The 20,083-nt window shown below is 36.0% G+C and overlaps 1 protein-coding gene across 1 annotated transcript in view; it reads left to right on the top strand.

Moving 5' to 3' along the window:
- The first annotated feature begins 1,027 nt into the window (after positions 1 to 1,027).
- Positions 1,028 to 20,083, top strand: part of PLD1 (phospholipase D1) — a 35,558-nt gene continuing 16,502 nt past the window's right edge. The window contains exons 1-11 of the mRNA XM_072408113.1: positions 1,028 to 1,116; positions 1,350 to 1,502; positions 4,475 to 4,624; positions 5,712 to 5,795; positions 9,727 to 9,808; positions 10,032 to 10,142; positions 10,739 to 10,942; positions 11,955 to 12,174; positions 17,379 to 17,507; positions 18,180 to 18,298; positions 18,409 to 18,522. Of these exons, the coding sequence (XP_072264214.1) occupies positions 1,031 to 1,116; positions 1,350 to 1,502; positions 4,475 to 4,624; positions 5,712 to 5,795; positions 9,727 to 9,808; positions 10,032 to 10,142; positions 10,739 to 10,942; positions 11,955 to 12,174; positions 17,379 to 17,507; positions 18,180 to 18,298; positions 18,409 to 18,522 (1,452 nt within the window). The 5' untranslated portion in view covers positions 1,028 to 1,030. The remainder of the gene's footprint in view (positions 1,117 to 1,349; positions 1,503 to 4,474; positions 4,625 to 5,711; positions 5,796 to 9,726; positions 9,809 to 10,031; positions 10,143 to 10,738; positions 10,943 to 11,954; positions 12,175 to 17,378; positions 17,508 to 18,179; positions 18,299 to 18,408; positions 18,523 to 20,083) is intronic.

The following is a 20,083-nucleotide window of genomic DNA, read 5'->3' as shown; positions in this document are numbered from 1 at the left end:
CAGGGTAGCAAGGCATGGCAGGTATAGTTTTTTGTATCTTGTGATGGTGCCTTAGTGATGACATTTTAGGGTGCGTTAGACTCAAGAGTCTTGCACTTGCACTTACAATTCCTTTTTATTTTAAAGAAATTGGCGTTCATAGCTATGTGTGACAGGGTAGCATGATATGATGGGTATACTATTTTAAAGTGGAAGGGGGGGAGGAGTTTCCCACTGGCTCGCACATTTCCAGTTGCTAGGTATTAAGTTTAGTTGCAGTAATGAGTTTGGGTCACTTTTAGAATGAATGAATAAGAATTAAACTCCATGAATTTGTGTTGTACTGCAGTATTTGAATAAATGGCAACAGTGTCCTAACACATGTAATATGTATATTATTGCACACTATTGCAAAGCACAGAAGTGTACTGGTGTGAATGGACCAATAATAGTGGAGCCTAGTGTGGCACTAGTTTAGAATAAGAATACAACTAGTGAAGTTTAAAAATGTATGTCATCATGTATGCTAGTTTTAGATTATTAAATTAGTTAAGCTGAACAGATCAGCAGTGTCAGCCTCTATATTCCTATTATTAAAGGCTCCCTTTTAGGAATTTAAATGACACATAAATTACCTTATGTGCTTGGCCTGTGTTATAGCAGATGGAAATTTTAAAATCTGTACATTTACTCGGTCGCCTGGCAGAATTTAAAGAAGATCATGCTTTAAGGTGTGAGCATCTTTAATTGAAAGGATCACATTTTCTTTGTTTGGTGTTGTCCAGAAAAGGAAGTTTTAGTATTCTCTTTTCTGGATAGTGATATCACATAGCACAGACTCTCTATTAGAGTGTTGGCGCCACGTGTGGAAGGTGCTGTACATGTTGCAAGAGATCCCTCTTGCATGCTAGTAAATGGCACTTAAGTTTTGTTTACCAGTAAAAACAAATTCTTCATCCAAGAAAACTTTAGTTCAGAGTTAATCTCCCTGATTTATCATGAACCGATCAGTCAGATGCTTATATTCTTATTGTTGTTCTTTAGAGAAGGCATGATCCAGAAGAGATCTGGAGGTCACAGAATTCCTGGTTTAAATTGCTGCGGACAAGGGAGTGTTTGCTACCGTTGGTCCAAAAGGTATTTTTTTAACTCTTTTTTTCATAGATGTGTATGAAGTGATCTTTATTTTGACTTTTAAAGTTTTCATATATAACATTTTTACATGATAACTTGTTTACAAGACAATGCATAAACAAAAGCAGAATTGTTTTTCTATTCTATTTTTCATTGTTTTGTGTATTTAATGTTGTCATTTACGTAGCAATGCGATTATGAATTACTACTTTGCAAAACTTTTGTGTGTTCTCCAGGTGGCTGGTTGTGAAGGACTCTTTCCTTTTATACATGAAGACAGACACTGGTGCTATTTCCTTTGTTCATTTGGTTGATCAGGAGTTTAACATAAAGATTGGAAAGAAAGATACTGAAACTCAGTATGGATTACGGATAGACAATCTTTCCAGGTGAGCATTACATGATGAAATAACAATGCATTGCGTTGAGTTTAGTTGTATACCATTTTTGTTCACTTTTATGTTTAGTACACATTTGCAATTATCAATGCCTCATAATTTATGATTGTGATTGTTTCAGGTGACATTTTAGGATGATGACTGTAGAGACTGACTACTACTTGGGGAGAATGAGAGTGAAGCACTCCACTGCATTTGTATGCAATAGTATAATAATAGTGGTACTTGGGGATAGTCGCTAGTAATACAATATGGCAGATTATTAATTACTTTTTCAAAAATGTGGGTCCAGAGTCCGTGCATTTAGTAGTTCACGAGCTCCACTGATTTAGAGTATATATGGACCCTGATGCCAGGTATTGTATGAGTTGGACTCCATGCTTTGTAGTTCAAATACTTTTTTTAAATTGCAACACCATTCTAGGGCGCTCCAAAATTTCTGGACACCCTGTATTACCCATTACCTAACTGCTGACTTTACCATAGATTTGCTTACAATGATTTATCACGTGCTGTTTATGCTGATGGCTTTCAATCGTGAAAGCAGATCCCGGACGTCATACCCTCTTTCCATCTTTTCCTTGTTTCCTCATCACTTTCCTTGCTGTTTTCCTTTTCTCAGCCCCCAACCCCCTCTCTTTGTTGGTCTTTCTTTCTCTTTGGGTTGAGTTATTTATTGTCTATCCACAATCAGTATATAAGTTGGGTTCCACAGCTATTTTTGGAGCTCTATTGTATATTTGAGAAGTATTATTATTTTGTTTTTATATGCTCAGTACACTATAGTTTTATGTTCTGGTATGTTATTGTAATACCTGTCTTGTAACTTGTTCTCTTGCACACTGTTGACCAACCCATTTTGTTGTCTGTTTTGTTATACCCCCTTTTACTTGGTACAGGTAGTCCCTGGGTTACATACAAGATAAGGACTGTAGGTTTGTTCTTAAGTTGTATTTGTACACAAGTTGGAACATGTATATTATTTTAATAAATGCAAATATGATGTTTGTCTCAAGATATTATTAGGCAGCGTGTTGTCAGTTACTGTATAAAATCCTCATTGAGCTAATCACAAACAAAGCAAAAAAAAGAACTTTATGGAGGCTAGACATTCATTAACTTCTGGAGCAAGCTGTGCTTTGATATGCAAAAACAAACAACTGCACAAGTTGTCTTGGTCATTAAAAAGTTGAAGGAGCTTGCAGAACAACTCAGTCTTAGCTGTGTTTAGCAAAAGTTTTTTTCTGCAAGTCATGCAAACCACCCCTTCCCCCCTTTAGGCCTCAGTTCTACACAGGAGCGAGCAGGGAAGCCCCTTCGTATCTAGGAGGCATCCGTATGTCAGATGTCCCTAACCCGGGGATTAAAATCTAATAAAAATCATTAAAACAAAAAAAATTACAACACCATTCATGAAAAGGAAAGCTACACAAAGCTATACAAAACTCCTTTTAATACAATCCTTTTTATTATATACCCTTTTATTCCTTTTCTCTTATGGTTTGTTTGCAACACGTTGATGACCATTTTCTGAATCTTTTGCAGCATGGAATATTCATTATAGCCACTAGATATTTTAATTAGGTAAAACAGTTGGGGTAAGAAAATTATTTATGATTAGTTGCAGTGTCTTGCATCAATTAATACTTCATCCATGACCTGATAAATGGAGGCCTTAGAGTGAGCTACCTGTACATACACATTACTTATGTGACTTGTCAGATGTGACTACTAATTTTAGAATTCTGGAGAAAATTCAGAATTTACCCAGGATGTAGCTGTAGCTATTGGAAATAATTTCTGAGGTCTATCGTGATTCCTTGAGGCAATGTTTAATTATTAAAAAGAATAGAATTTTTAGGACATAAACAAGCAGGTAGTTGTAATAGAATGACTGGAATATGCTGTACGTACTGTTATGGCTTGGCTGGAATTATTACTTTCTTAGATTTAAAATGTCACTCTTCTTTTTTGGGAACCCTTTCCCCTCACCCATTTATATTCCCCCGGCTCTTTTTATTACATTGCAAGTGATGTAATAAAACTTTTTAAAAAAAAGTTAGTCTTTTTTTAGACTGATTCCTAAACAGTTAAGTTTTTATGTTAATTTTAACAACCTGAACCTATCTGAGTGTTTTAATGAGGAAACCTGCAGCGTTTGCATTCATTTAATGAACCAGAATTATAGAATATCTCAACAATTTGTTACAAAAACGTTACTTGTATATTAGTGAATGCTAGTGAGAAATCTGTCAATCACACAAGCAGGAAATACCATTTCTGGGAGCATTCCTTGCACACCAGCTGTGTACAGAATGCCTTCAGTCTCCTATATTTTATTGAAATTGATAGTTTTAGAAAATTACAGCAACTGCAGGTTGAAATGGAAACATGGTCTTTTTGTTATTAAATTATAAATTACTTTTGTAGCAATTTTAGATGTCTGCACCTCATTATTGAGATATACCTTCATTTTTATTCAGCAATTAAATACTTCAAGGGTCTAACCCTTCCATTCTTCATTCAGAACTGAAAACATACACCTAAATTTTGGACTATGGGTCAGCTTTAAGTGTATCTTTTTACTGGAATTCATGGAAAACCACAGCATAATAAACTGGAATACACAGACGTAAATAATTTATTGATAAAAGATTTTAAATTGTGACTAGCACGTATTGAGTACCCTTTATAACAAGCTTTGCAGTCTTTTTTTTAGTCAATAAATCAGTTTTATTTTTCTGTTGCGTTAGCTGGCAGATAGCTAAAGCTGCAAATCTTAAACGTTGTCACCTGTCTGGCTATGGTAAATGTGTACCAAAAGACAGCATAACAAATCTTATGGTAGCTAATAATGTTTTATATACTTATGTTTGTTACTGTATTTTGCTATCTGCCCTGTAATTCTGTTTAAAGTAAGGTGTTTTTTGTAAAGACTTCCTTATATTTGAATTGTTTTCTAGATCTTTAATCCTGAAATGTAACAGCTACAGACATGCCAGATGGTGGGGACAGGCTATTGAAGAATTTGTTAGGAAGCACGGCAAAAACTTCCTTACAGCTCACAGATTTGGCTCATATGCTGCCATCCAGAAAAACACACTCTGCAAGTGGTATGTACCTGGTAAATCATTGGCTAAGAGTACCAGGCAATCTATCTTCTCTCTGAAAGTTGCTAGAAGCCTGTGATATTAGTGGAAGTTGTGTGAAGGGGAACAGGATTGAATGGCAAACTTTAGAAGCACCTTGAACCAAGAATGTCTCACTCATTTGTGAGAATGTATGGATATTTGTAGTGTAAAAGCAGCTGAGCTAATACAGCAGCTTTTGCAAACAATACTGTGCTTTATGTGTAATGAAATTCCAGTTCAATGTAGGGTCTATTAACTTTTGTACCTGTGTTACGCAAAAGCACCTTTTAAATTCTGAATGGTCTTAAAAGTATCTGATACTGATGGCATCACCAAAAGCCCCATAATTGTCAACACAGACTCTTAAATGGGTGGCCATACACTGGCTGGCCTTTCATAGAAAGCAGGTTGGTAGGAAGCTTTCTATGTTTTGAGAAGACTTTTTTTATACTGCGGCTTCTAACTTTGCCTGCAGATTGTTCATAAAGCAAAAAACAAAAGACACCTTATTTGTAGTTTTGACAACTGCTGCAGATAGGGCAAAACATTTTCCAACCAAAATATTTCTAAGGGCACAAGGAAATAAGTCCACCTGATAATACTTTGTATTACAATATCATTTAGCTAGTGTTATAAATCTGTATGTGGCCTTTCCATCTTGCTTCCATGAATGTTCCTTTTCTGATTACTTCCACCAAATTTAAATGCTGCATGTAATTTCAAGTCTTTTCAAGTTTAACTACTGTAAGGAATTTCTGATGAAACCAAATCTATTTTTTCCATCTGTTGCCTTTACTGAGCATTTGGCAAATAATTAATCTTGTAAAAAAATCTTTGTAACAGGCTATTTCAGCTTTGTTTCGGCTATTTCAAGTTATAGCTACAATTTGCATTCTTATTGCAACATTTTCTTTTTTATCAGCAAGACAATGACCCGTTATTGCAGAGTCACAAGGTGCTTCCATTATAGAGCCCAGGTTCACAAATGCTTGGCTTGTTTAAGAGATTGGCAAAGGGTTTCATGATGGGTTTATCCCTACTTAACATTCCTTTACTTCGTTTGTTTTAGGTATGTCAACGCAAAATGGTATTTTAATGATGTGGCCGATGCTATGGAAGCAGCAAAAGAGGAAATTTTCATTACAGATTGGTGGTAAGAGTTGTTTATATAAGATATATATATATATATATATATATATATATATATATTTGCTTTTATATATATTTGCTTTTATGTACATACAAGCAACAAATTCCTTTTTTTTTTTTTCCATCAAGAAACCGGTGGTATACACAAAATAAATACTTTGAAAAGTAGTTCTTTATGCATTGTTAAGGCTGCCATGTAACACTTCCACAGGTTTAATAAAAACTGTCCTACAGTAGTTGTTTAAAAATGTTGCAGCGCTCTGCTACATTTGTAATCTTTGACATTCATTTTCAAAGCCATATTGAATAACTTTGCTCCTGTAAACATAATTAGAACAGTGGCCTGTTTTGTCGTTTTTTTTCAGCATACCTATGCATTTATGAAATGCAGATTGTGGCTGCTGTTATCTCATTTCATCCTCATCTATGTCAATAGATCTAGCTAATGCAAATCTCAGTATTTGTGCTTGCTTGCTTTGCCATCTTTCTAAAAAACACATCAGTCAGCGATTTTGATTTGGTGTTCACCTTTTTATGTCCATCCCCAAAATATTTTAACTGAGATGAACTCAAACCATCTAACCTAAAGGATTTTTTTTTACTATTCAAGTTGTCTTGTAAATGGCTAACACCTGCTCTGCCAGGTTGAGTGCCAGGCAGAGCATATCTGCGCTGCGGGATTACAGAAAGCTGATGTCAAGACTTAGGAACTAAGTTTTCCTTGAAGCTACAAACCCCACAGTTTAATGTCAAGAAATTAAAAGATGTTCCTTTTAGGAAAAGAGGAGTATAATAAATGTTCATACCCCCGCATACCCCGCATTAGCATGCAGTGCTGGTAGGGAAATCGGAGGTCTAATAACTAGCTGGCTTCATTATGAAATGTTACCTGGCTACCCCCACATTACTTTGTGAGTCTCCCATCTGAAATCTGTTTACTAATATGCTTGTTCTGAATCCCTGGCATACAATATTCTGCATTAGGATCAGCATAACTGCCAATCAACTAGCATTTTCAAGGGGAGAGTTAAACAATGCAGCTGGTACTTTGTACCTTTTAAATATTGAGTCATTTAATGATGAAAAAACTATACTTTAAAACACAGAATAGGACTGCAGATTGTGTTGTGTAGCTGTGTGAATAAAATGTTATGAAATACTTTCCCACATTCTGGACTATACAGTCTCTCAGCAGCAGGAATTGTGTTATGTTTGGTTAGAGCAGTGCCTTGTGAGATCCCACAGACTTTTCAGAAATGTGAGATAAGATGGCAACCTTGGCACGTGTCCAGTCTGACTCCAGTAAATGTAGACGCCATGTGTGCCAGGATCTTCATTAAGTCATGTGACCTGAAGTGAACTATTCTAGTTATCTTTACATCATGCCCTTTACGGAGAACAGCCACTATATTTATATAAATGATCTGCCAGTCTGTAGTATAGGTCTAGTGATTTGAAAAAATCCCCCATTCTGCATTAGATCTAGATTTAATGATTCAGAAATGATCTGTCATTCTGTTAGTAGATAGAGGGTTAGTGACAGTTTTAATGTAAACATGAAGTGAAAAATAAAAACTTTTTCCTATGTTAAAGTTTCACTTTCATTATGTTTGATGTGCAAGTGCTGATGAATTAGTTGAGGAGCTTGTCTGACGGCTGTAGCGTCCCTTTGAAGCAGGGTTTGCAAACAAAACTGGTTGGAAAAAGTCAGGTCAGACTTGACACCTTGTTCCCAGCCTATTTCTTCTGCTTCTGCAGCTATTTTACAAGCCTGTCATTTCATTGCCAGTCGTACCTTACTGTAATACAACCTGATCTCTTGGCACTGCCATGGAAACATAGATATAAGACCGGAAAAAGGCTGAAAGCTGGATTTTAGGTATATGCAAAGATGTAATTATATTCTAAAATATATTGAAAGAAAAGAGGAAAGATAAATTTTAAATTTTTTGATTTACCTATTATTTGTGTCTCCACCTCTGTAATGCCTTACATAAATCACTCAGAGGGAGGACTACTAGTGTCAGCCAAAAAAAAAAAAACTCTATTGCATTTCACAATACTGTCATTCTAACACTACTCCAATGCCAGGTCAGCGTGCTGGGACAGGGAGGTGACACCGTCCTATTTCTTAGATGGAATTAATTAATTGTCATCCATGCATTATGGCAGGGTGTGAATCATTTAAAGTGCTAAAATCCTCAGTAAGGAAAAATAGTTTGCATATTTGTAGTTAAATTTTTGTTTAGCCAGCGTTTAGCAACCCCCCCCCCCAAAAAAAAAAATTTCAACCAAAAAGCAATTGCAGGTAAATAGGATTGGCGTGCACGTTTGTAAATGTATCCTACTGCAGCATAAAGGTTTAAAGTGCATTAGTTTGAGCTTTATAAAGCATGAGAAACATATCTTGCAACAACAATTATTTACAAGTTATCAATTTAATTACAACCTAAAAACACAAGATTTATTTCTCATTATAATACAGAGGGCAGAGCCATGCCAATCATTCCTTTATGCCCCTGGGACAACTGTGCACCCTGAAACATTGGCATAGAGCACAGATAAAGTTTATTATTATTATTTACTTAAATATTAAAGAATAAAAAATGATTTGTATTGAATTGCCCACTATTATGAAATTCTAGTTTTGCAATTTCCACAATCTGCTGCCCAGCCAGATGACTCTAGCAGCAGATTTTTGACTGCCACTGGCACAACAAGGATTTGGCAGATGCAAGCATGGTTATTAGACTTTGGGAAAGAAGGGTCAAATTAAAAAAAAAAAAAACTAAATTATATAGTTATTTTTTTAAAATTTTTTTTAATCTGGTGCTAAATGAAAATTTTATGTTACTTCAGAATAATTCGAAATCCATATGCTGGATTTAAAACCATATGCTGCTTCACATTTTTTAGTTAGATCAGTTTTTTAGATTCCCCACTGTTTTTTTTTTTTTTCTTAATTTTATTTTAAGATACCCACACAATGTTTCATCCACAGATGGCAGAAATACATAACGTAGCATTTATCAAAGTTGTTTCTTTTGAAAATAAGTAAAAAGGGGTTTATTTTGTCAGGTAGCATTTTGCTTACTTGTCCCTGCCATTGAATTGGATGGTTTAATTATTATGCTGTATTGACACCAAAATGTCGGCAATAAAGCATGTATTACCTAACCCATAGTAACCATTCAGATTTAAACATTTACTCATTTATTGGTTCATTTTTATGGACTTCTGTATAGTTTGACTCAATCTGAATCCACTGTATTATATTTATAGTTTATCTGCATAGTCTCACATTAGACAGGACCAAATTTGGGCAGATCTTCCGCCTTCGTTAAAATGCAACATCTGTTTGTTTTTAATATGATCTCTATGCCCCCAAACTGACCACAAATTACATTAATTGTGCTCATAATATAATTATTAATTCTTTTTTTAATGTTGCTCAAATGTAAGTATTTTATTCCTATTTTGGGAGTATTTCTTGGCTATTTGCAAGACACCATTTAATTTTACACCATAACTGCTAATGTTCTTGGCTATGAATTTTTACTGTGTGTGGGGGGGAGGGGGTGGGGGTTGTCCAGAACCTGGTAATTACCTGGTAATTAGGCTATGTATTATAGAAAGCTATTTTGTAATGGCTATTGATATGAAAATATGACAGTGAGTTTATTATGTGGTCTGATGTTTTAAGTGTGGTAATGCAATCAGAATATTAAAGTAAAGTTGTCTCAACTTTGACCAGTTGGGACCCTTAAAGTGCATGTTTATCCCATTATATCAGACTCTGATGTTAGAATGTTAGATTCAAACACACATGCATAGAAAAGAGTGTTGTATTTTACTTGTTAGAGTATTTGCTGACATTCTGTAGCACAAAGATATATATTTATACATTTTTGCTTTTTTCATTTTTTTTATTGAAGGCTGAGTCCAGAAATATTCCTTAAGCGACCAGTGGTGGAAGGAAACCGATGGAGGCTAGACTGTGTCCTAAAGCGAAAAGCTGTAAGTTGTGTTTAGCTTTAATATACAAAATATGGTCAAATAGCATACTACAGTATCTTCTAAATTATGTAGTCCTCAAAAATAGTGCTCTGTTTTTGTTACAATACCTTGAGAGTGTAAAGGAAGGTAAATTTTGGATTAGTTTCAATAAATAGCACACCGGTAATTTATTCCAGGCTGGTTACAAAGATTGTATTACATTTGTACATTTCTGTGTTTACAGCAACAAGGTGTCAAGATATTCATCATGCTGTATAAGGAAGTAGAGTTGGCTTTGGGTATAAATAGCGAATACAGTAAGAGGACTCTCATGCGTATACATCCCAACATTAAGGTATTGTGGACATCAGTTTGTACTCAATTTTTTTTGAATGATTGTTTAAATTGTGCAATAGTATGTATATCATAATAGAAGACAGGCCAGAAATGAGAGTTTGAGGATGGCCAGTGTATTAAAACTTTGCCTTATATCAGGCAAGTGAACCATTATTAGCCAAGGCTTTAAAAAAAGCTTGCTTTTCCATATTTACATTTCAAAGACAAAATACCCAATATTTGATGAGCTGTTTCACCCCCAAACTAACCTTGCAAAATACCTGGTGGTCCTGCTAATATTCCCTGATTTATTTTTGGCAATGTCTTTATGCCAAACATGAATGTTTCACAGTAGCCAACTTTAGTGATCATTGCATTAACTCAGGGTTTTTGAAGTTTTAAAAAATGTATCCTAAAAGATGAAAAAATGTATGTAAAAGATTTAAACAAATGTCATTTTAAATACGTGAAATTACAAAACCGTATTTTGTAGCAAATATGTCTGTAAATTTATTCTTTTTCGTTTTGATTTTCCCCATTCACTATACAGAAAGCTAAATTCAAGATCTCTTTAATCTTGTACTTCTTATAAAAAGATTGTTTTGGTATGTGTAGGTAATGAGACATCCAGATCACATGTCGTCATCAGTCTACTTGTGGGCGCATCATGAAAAAATTGTGGTGATCGACCAGTCTGTGGCTTTTGTGGGAGGAATTGACCTGGCATATGGTCGATGGGATGATGATGAACACAGGCTTACAGATGTTGGCAGTGTCAAGAGAATTGTAGCAGCGCAGTCAACTAATGCAATAAACATGGTTAGTATTCTAAACTGTACACACAGTCATTAAGTGTTATATTTCAAAATGATTTTAGGTCGCGGTTATGTTTTGTTACATAATGCACTTCTGCCATCATATGTTGGCATACACATAAAATATATATAATTTTTTGCCCAAATCATCCAAGGTCACAGCAGCCCATGATCACCTTTTGTTACAAAGGATGTTACAAATGTTTGCACTGATTCCATGTCGAATATCTAGTGGTGTTTGACATTGAATGGCCAAAACAAATGCACAAATATAGATTAATCAGGAGAATCCTAAAACTGTGTGTTTTATCACTGTGTGCCTGTTTGAGTTGTAAACATCTGAGAACTACCTACCTTGAAAGATGAAGCAGCATAATGGTCAGCTAATAGAATTCTGACTAGCATACTTTATTTCCTGACCTTTGCTGAGGATGCCTGCAGCAAAGTCTAGAAACGTTGAGTTTCCTGAGTTCCTTCTAAATTTGGGCATTAATATTTACCATTGTTTTGTATAGATGTATGTGGCAATTTACAAATATAGTTGTATCATAAAGTTATATTCAGTTAGCCTTGATGGTCCTACTGGTTATATTTTTTAGTTGTCTAATTCTTGGAGAGTAGTGGTTATTAAAAACAAAATAATTTTACAATCAATCTTCCTAGGTTTGGCATCACCTAGCTAAAACTTTTCTTGTGCTTATTGCTATTTTACCACAACCTTCCATCAAATGCTGACTTATTAGAAGCACATATATTTTGTTTGTTTTCCATGCACTTTTAGCTTGATGGCTCATTTAGTGTCAGTAAATGTCATTTCTATAAAATAACAAGTGAACTCCTCCCTCATATTATGTGCTGCTTCCCCACCTCTTAGATTGTAAGCTCTTCTTGGCAGGGACCTCTTCTTCTCTTGTGTTACTGTCTGTAATGTGCAACCCCTATTTAATGTGCACCACTGCCTAATATGTTGGTGCTATATACCTTCTGTTTAATAATAATACCTTTCATGTTGTCAGGCCCTGTCAGATTCCAGTCATGCTTTAAATGGTGAAAACAAGTCTGAGAGAAAGACCAGCTTCCAAGTACAAAGCAAGCATGGTGAAGAAGTCGTGGATAACTCAAAGATTCGAGGAATGGGAAAATCTCGAAAATTTGCCAAATTCAGCCTGTACAAGCAACTCCACAAACACAATATGCAGCATGCGGACAGCGTCAGCAGCATAGACAGCCAGTCGCGTAAGTACTTTCATGTTCTATTTTTCTATTCTTATGTTTTCATTACATATAATTTGATTAATCTTTCATATAAATAGAACAATAAGGTATATAACAGCATTACAAAACACCATTGTTGTTCACCCTGATTATAAGTGCTTACTATGGCGTTAGATATGGGTAAGCTCTTGCAGCAAGCGCCAGCTAAGGTGAGCACAGAAAGAAACCACATGCATTCAGTGTATTTATTTAGTAAGAAAGTGACTCTGCCTTGTAATGTGTACATATAGAATTTTTTTTTACTGTATCGTCACACATAGTTAACATTATTTATATTAGGCTGTTCTACTCTACAGAATTTCTCCTTTAATAGAGAATTCTAAAATCCTCCCCAGGACACCATTCAGCTCAACTGAACTGTGGATAGCAGACTCCATGCGGTCATGTGATATCATCATGTGGACATTGCTGTATGTGAATGTTACCAGCATAACAGTGATTCATTCATGTCAAAGGATAATTAACTCCATCTATTTCAGAACAGTTGCAAAGGTCCCTTTGTAATATTGCTAAAGTGCATATATTCCATCATTGAATAATCAAGCAGTTGGACACATGGTTGATTTGTAACATGATTTGTAATTTTTTATAGTGATTCTTGCAAATCATGCACCACAGCCACAAACTCAGCCTTGGCTTTATTATCGGCATAGCTTGGTCATTTCCCCAACCTGCTTAGTGCACAGTAAATAGGCAGCCTGCACCCTGATGATTCATCACTGTAGTCACCCTGCCCTCTCCCATAAGAGCAAGAATAGGTGCACTGTAGCAAAATTTGACTCTCTCTTTTATAATATTGGTGTTTAACCTCCTAGTCTGAAGTCAACTGTGGAGAAAGTTACATGAGGCTGCTAGGTAGTTTTTATAAAGAAGTCATGCAAGTCCTGTTATACCTTTCAGAAGAGGTGGCTAAACTTCAAACTTCAAATTAAGCTCATATGAGGTTAATTGCAGAGTTGTGATTGCTAATTTTTATTATATACACATTGCTCTCATTCTCCTTTTCTTTTTAATAATTTCAAATTGTGTTTTCATTTGCTGGCATGCTTAAAGTTTAGGTCTTACCTAAAATTGTCAGTAGCCATGAACTATAGCTAGCTAGAAGTAAGACCCTAAAATTTGAATGAGTAGCTAAATTGTTATTACTGTTTGACTGTTTCGACTAATGAATATTAGAGAGATGCCATCTCTGTGTCAGTGCACAGTGAAAGGGTTAAACACAAACAATAAAAATACAAATCAAATATATTGATTGATGGCACATACAGCTATAAGGTAAAACCATATATACCACAGGTAAGATATACAGAACTCTTGTAGTCTAAAGAAATAATGGCTGGAAGCAAAAGGTAATGGAATGCTTTGGCTGTATATAGAGTGGGGAACTATATGGTCTTGCAGAGGTCAGTGTTCATTTCATACTAGGGTACTGTCTACATGGGCTACTTTGGTATTGTCTAATATTTACCTGTATCTTCTTTGTTTTGGTTTCCTACTGCAAACCAGATGCAAACGATTTCCTGATAAGCAAACAATTTAAATAGAACTTAGTTTGAATTTCCTATGCTAAAGCTAAGCTTGGCAGTCCAAATAATTCCATGACTTAGTCTTGCCAAGAAAAACATTGCTTTAAATCATAAGACAACATTTCTCATAGTTTCAAGAAATGATATCAACTTGATTGCTTTAGACAAAGCAGATTTATAATTATGTTATAAGCCAGGGCTGTCCAGCTGCAGTCCTCTAGGGCCACATATTGGCCAGGATTTTATATAAACAACAGAATATAACTTTTGTCTGAGAAATACTTAAATATGTGTGGATCCTGGCTTTTAAGTACTGGAGTTAAACAGCTCTGTTATAAGCTTTTGCTTAATTTTAATGAACATCTAAAGCTGGATATAAAAAATGTTCTTTTTTGTATATGCTAATGCATACACATATGAGTCTTTTATGTATACAAGCTCAGCTTTCTGCTTAAAAGTGCTGCTAAATTATATTTTTGTTGTCAGTGATGATTGCACAGGAGGCAAAATAAGTAAAAATAAACATGCTAGTAAAGAATGACTATCAAGTACAAATGTGAGCATCACTTTGATTACATTTCAGGCCTTATTAAACAAATTAATAACCACATTTTTGTGGTTAACTCCAGACAACGTCTTAATTATTTGCCAAAGAAATTGTATTCCTGTCTGTCTAAGATTTACACAGCTCTGCCACACACTACATCCTCCCTGTACTTTTCTCTGCTGCAGTTTAGTAACTACAGACCCATCTCCCAACCTGTTACTGGACAAAAAATATAAACAACTGGTTAATGAGCTAATCTCTCTGTCACTCCATCATGTCATGTGCTTCCGTCATGTCATTTGCACTGCAACAAACCGTATTGGCACCCTTTATTACTATACCATTCTGAACACTGCTATAGAGAGAATACAAGATCCAGTCCAAGTCAGAAATTTGGATTCCCCGTTTTTACACAAAAAACATTTTATGATGTATTAAAAGCAATAAATATTGTTCCCTGTGCTATCTGCAGCCTTAAACCAACTTTTGTTTTTTAACAAAATATTAAGCCTTGCTGACAGGTTTTAAAAACCTTAATAAAACGGGAGCTGTTACACTCACAGCCTCTGCCATCATACTGCATACCCATTTGGTCACTGATCATGCAATGCTTGTCTTCAGGGTTACAGAATTATATATCCCTTCCTGTGAGCCCAGAGTATCAAGGCTCAGCCCCCACCTTGGACTCACAAAAGGAATGCTGCAGAGTATATGCCCACTACTGAGGATAGAAGTGCTCAAGATAGACCAGACTAGAGACGCCTGGAAAAAAAAAAGTTATTAGTAATTTTTTTTATATATATATTTCACTTTACTTTGAATTGAAGATTGAAGCACTACAATCTTGTACAAAAAGTTTACTTGATGATCCTTGGATAGTCCTTTGATAACTGCAGCTCTCAGCTGACACACACAGTCCGTTTGTGTGCAGAACATTGGTTTTGGTCTAAAGAATTATTATTCCTCCAAATGAGAATCTGCATGGGAGTATCATCTGTGAACAAAGAAATAAATGTGGTGTCCTGTGGGTAGCAGTGAACTGATGAACATGCCTTTTGTTTTAGTGATGCAATAGGCTTACAATTTCCTAGCCTTTTACGTCAGAATGAGATAACATAACCATCTTGTTTTCCCTGCAGTGTTTAAAGTGGTAAAAATATAATTCCTAAGATGCTTTTGTACACAGTCCAGGGTCTGTGGTATTTTTCCTAGCATTGGCTTTTGTTCAATGTCATGTAATTCAGCACTTAGTTAATGGCATTTTATGTCTGCAGCTTTAACATATTGATGTTGGCTTATGATCATTGTCTTGTTATTAGGCAATTTGTCTGGGAGCTATTTGGTTAAATGACATAGTGTTGCTGTAGCCAAATCTCTTGTGACATCTACTTGCTTTCTTTTAACTCTAGATTTACTGTCCAATCTATAATGCTTTTAAAGGGATAGCCATAGGCATTTAGAGTCATTGGCATTTAGAGCCATAGGCATGTATTCACACACTGTGATTTGGCATGTTACAATAGCGCTGGCTATGTGCATTAACAGGTTGTGGTGCTCATCATTTTAAATTGCACGTTAACGAAATTAGGACTATGCATATGCATTATATGGGAAATGTAGATATGTATGGATTACAGGGTGATACTATGTATATATATTTATGGCTGGGGTTTGGGACATTTACTGTATGTATATGGCTGGAGGCCTCTCTTCTAGCCTTTACCAGTAATATATGTACCTATGTATAGCCAAAAGTTGCCACCACAACTTCATGGTCTGTGCATTGTACATTGCAATGTTTTGTTTTTTCAATAGGTAATCTTAAATTGTCCAATCACCGCTCTGTTCTGTTATATTTGCATGTGTTGAGCAATAGACTTTTAACCACCTGAGCGTTACACTGAGGTCTAGATTTCTGTACCAAAAGTGATCCACTGTTTTTCATGAAATTTTTTTTTTAAATTGTAGACCTGTAACTTACAGAAATATGTCCGAACAGGGGTTCTAGTAGATAATATGAATATAAAAAATGTATTTACTTTTATTTTGTTTTTTTTTTTGTATTGGATACCGGAGTTTGTATTCAATCCAATACAAAATGAGCGTTTGAATTTACCAGTTATGCACTTTGTATTAATTTTATATTATTTTGTATTGGATTGGATATGCAAGTTTGTATCCAATCAAATACAAAAGATAAATTTGAATTTCCAAGGTATTTACTTTTATTTTATTTTTTTTTATTTTTTGTATTGGATTGGATACAGGAGTTTGTATTCAATCCAATACAAAATGACAGTTTGAATTTACCAATTAAAAACTTTGTATTTATTTGAATTATTTTGTATTGGATTGAATACAGGAGTTTGTATTGAATCCAATACAAAATGAATGAATGAGTTTCTATTTGAATTTCCCGCACATGCGCCGACGTCATCACGCACGCAGGGAGGAGCCGGACGGCTTCTCGCTTCAGAGATCATCCGGCGCTGGACGAAGACGGACGTGGACGATCAGCGGGACCAGGTAAGATGCCGGCCGGGATCTTGTGTTCACCCGGCCGGGATCTTGTGTTCAGCCGGCCGGGCGGCGGAACGCAAGATGCCGGGCAGCGGAACACAAGATACCGGCCAGCATCTTACCGGTCCCGCTGGCACCCGACGCTGGAGAGGGAGATCGACGGACGACGATGGACGGAGGACGACGCTGGAATAGGAAAACGACGCTGGAATCCTTACCTCCATGGTCCCGCTGGATGTGCACAGCGGGACCATGGAGGTAAGGATGTGACAAAAATACGGGGTTAACCATCCTAGCCATTTTTTTTTTTGCCCGACCTTCGTACGGGCATAACGGCTAGGTGGTTAATGTCACTTGCTTAGTCATATAAATACAAACCCAGGGCCAACAGCAATTTTTTGCAGTTATATTTTTGAGAAATAAAAGGGTCACGCAGTGCTTTGGTTGACGTTGGACCAAGAGCTGCATTTCAGCTTGTAACCAAGTCTCAAAGTCTCACTAATTTTACTCATAAATACAGAATATATTGTTTGCTCATACCGACGTGTTTACATATGTTCTGCTTACTACAGACCGGGGATCTGTGAGAAGCCTACAGACAGGTGTTGGAGAACTTCTTGGTGAAACCAGGTTCTGGCATGGGAAAGACTACTGCAACTTTGTGTTTAAAGACTGGGTACAGCTGGATAAACCATTTGATGGTACGTTACTGGTTCAAAAGCAAAAACAGAACATTTCCAGAACAGCTTGCAGTTTTGTCAGGCAGAATAAATTTTTATGCAAATTCAATGACCTGTCTATAATTGTAACTATGGTACACAAAGTAAACGGATGTAATGATGTGCTTGGGTTAAATGACTGTTCCTTTGTAAGCATGACATAGATATGTGAATTTGAAAGCACTCATTTTGTTAACTTTGAGTCACAGTGAAAATGAGTAAGAGGATGTAAAACTATAAATGCATGAACAGTAGTTCTGGCTTGCAGCTACAGTATGTTTGTATTTTAGGATACCTTGGTTATAAACTAGTTTATGAAAACCAAATGTTGTGCTATGCATTTAGAAAACAATAATTTGATTTTAAAGTTTTTCCTTGTCCAATTTCCTTGCCTGTGGGGCTATTTTGATGGTGTTTGCATAACTGAAGTTTTCCAGGTTTTGGGGCACCCTGAAATCCATCTGAAAATGCAGGCACCTCAAGCAATAATTTACCCACCATGATTACAATTTTACTTTTAAATTGTCTTTTTCATGTGCGATTATGCAGTGTTTAGGTAAAACCCTGAATCTTGTCATAATACTTATAAGGCTCTTTGTCCGTGCTACATGTCCTAAGTTTTTTTTTTTGTTTTGTTTTTTTTTCCTCTTAAAGATTTCATTGACCGATACCAAACACCCAGAATGCCCTGGCATGATATTTCTTCTGTGGTGCACGGGAAAGCTGCTCGTGATGTGGCAAGACACTTCATTCAACGTTGGAACTTCACAAAGGTTGTTGATCTACTATATTAGTTCATTGCTTGCTTTCCAGTTTTAAATTGTATCTTTTTTGCTTTTGTAATGCCTCTCTATAATTGTGATTCATGCTATGTTTATTCTAGATCATGAAGCCAAAGTATCGATCTCTTTCCTATCCTTTCCTACTGCCAAAATCTCACAAAACAGCAAAGGAGTTGCCTTATCAGGTTCCGGGGGCAACGCACGCTTGTGCCCAGGTAAGTGTGATGTCCGACTTGTGATACTCCTTATGATTGTTATAAGAAAAAAGCCAAAGACAGAATATTGCTGCACTATAGCAAATTACTTCATAAAATACATTTCCTGATTTTCTTGTATTTGCTGACGTCATTAAGAGCTGTTTACAGCAGGAAGCAACATCAATCAAATGATAGTGTTTGTCATTGTGAAAAGTACATTTTGATGTGAATGCCACATGATTGCTCCGCCTATGCTATAAAATGAGCTCCTGTTCCACACATAGAGCAAATGCTTTGTGGTAACTTGCTTTTTTATGGATGTTTTAGCTTACATTACTGCAACTCAGGAGTGTACGTGGGTCCTGAAAGTCTGAAATTGTTAGTCTGTGGGTTTTTTATGTTCGTTTGGTACTTATGACCATTTCAGTTATATTTTGTGCACATGCAGAATTTAGAAGGCCAGCTGATATTTCTGATCAAAATGTACCCAACCCTTAATCATTTATACACTGCTAAATAAATGTGGCTGATCACTGAGAGCATGTTCTGGGCTGCCCTCCAACCCATGGAGCTTCCTTGCAGACATTGGCGCTGTCTATAGTCAGTGGGAGTCTATAGAGAACTGTCAGCTGAAGGCACAGTGCTGGGAGGCAGATGGGGAGATGAAGTGGGAAATGGCATTGTGGTTACATGTACTCGTGTCCTCTGCTGCATTCTGGAAAAGATTCTGCTAAAAATATTCTTTCCCAAATGAAGAACCTAACTTCTGTGAGTAAAGTCTGGAGTCAGTGTTTAGGATTTTTCCTAAGCAGCCAGACATCATAGCAACACTGTGTTCTTGTACTATGGCTTCTTAAGCTATGTGCCAGCTTAGTCACAAGTAATGGTTTTTCTTGGCCTGTGTTTAATAAGCAGAATGAAAGATGGCTTCAGTCATGTCTGAAAAATATGCCAGGGGGATTGGCTCCAATTTTCCGGGTGCTGCTTAAGCAACAAGAGTAAATAGAATGACGTGCTGAACATTTAGTGGTGTCCTGTTCAGATGGGGAGTATAAATCAAAAAGCCATTTCAGTAATTATATGTGCAAAGATATGCTGTAGCAACTGAAGAGACCATAAATCACCTACACAGGCCTATGAGCAAGGGTTTATTTCATAATATTATGCAATTTATTTTTTATTATGTGCACAATGCAGTGACCAATCATATTTCAGCATAGTAGAGAAAAAGACTCAATTGGTTGGTGTGAATTACTGCATATTTCACATATTTGGTAATATAAGCCTGGTTTTATCAATGTATCAGTGTACACAAAGATGTGATGACTGTAAAATCTATTCTAGAATTATAGCCATTTTATTTTCCAGTGGTTCTTATTCAGCTTGTGGCTTTAGACTGAGCCCAGCTAACGACTGAATTTACGTAGTAGATGTGTGAATGGGTTTGACTGTTTTATTCAACAAAGTGGTGGCTTTAAAGTTGCAGCCTGTAGGATCTCTAAATGTCTCTGCTTGACAGCGGATTCTGTTGGAAATGCAGAGAATAATGCAGACCATATTAATAGAAGTGGGAAATCTC

The sequence above is a fragment of the Pyxicephalus adspersus genome, chromosome 4 (assembly GCF_032062135.1).
Source record: "Pyxicephalus adspersus chromosome 4, UCB_Pads_2.0, whole genome shotgun sequence".
NCBI classification, from domain to species: Eukaryota; Metazoa; Chordata; class Amphibia; order Anura; family Pyxicephalidae; genus Pyxicephalus; species Pyxicephalus adspersus.
Note: the sequence above shows the minus strand (reverse complement) of the source record. Positions and strands in the feature narration are given on the sequence as shown.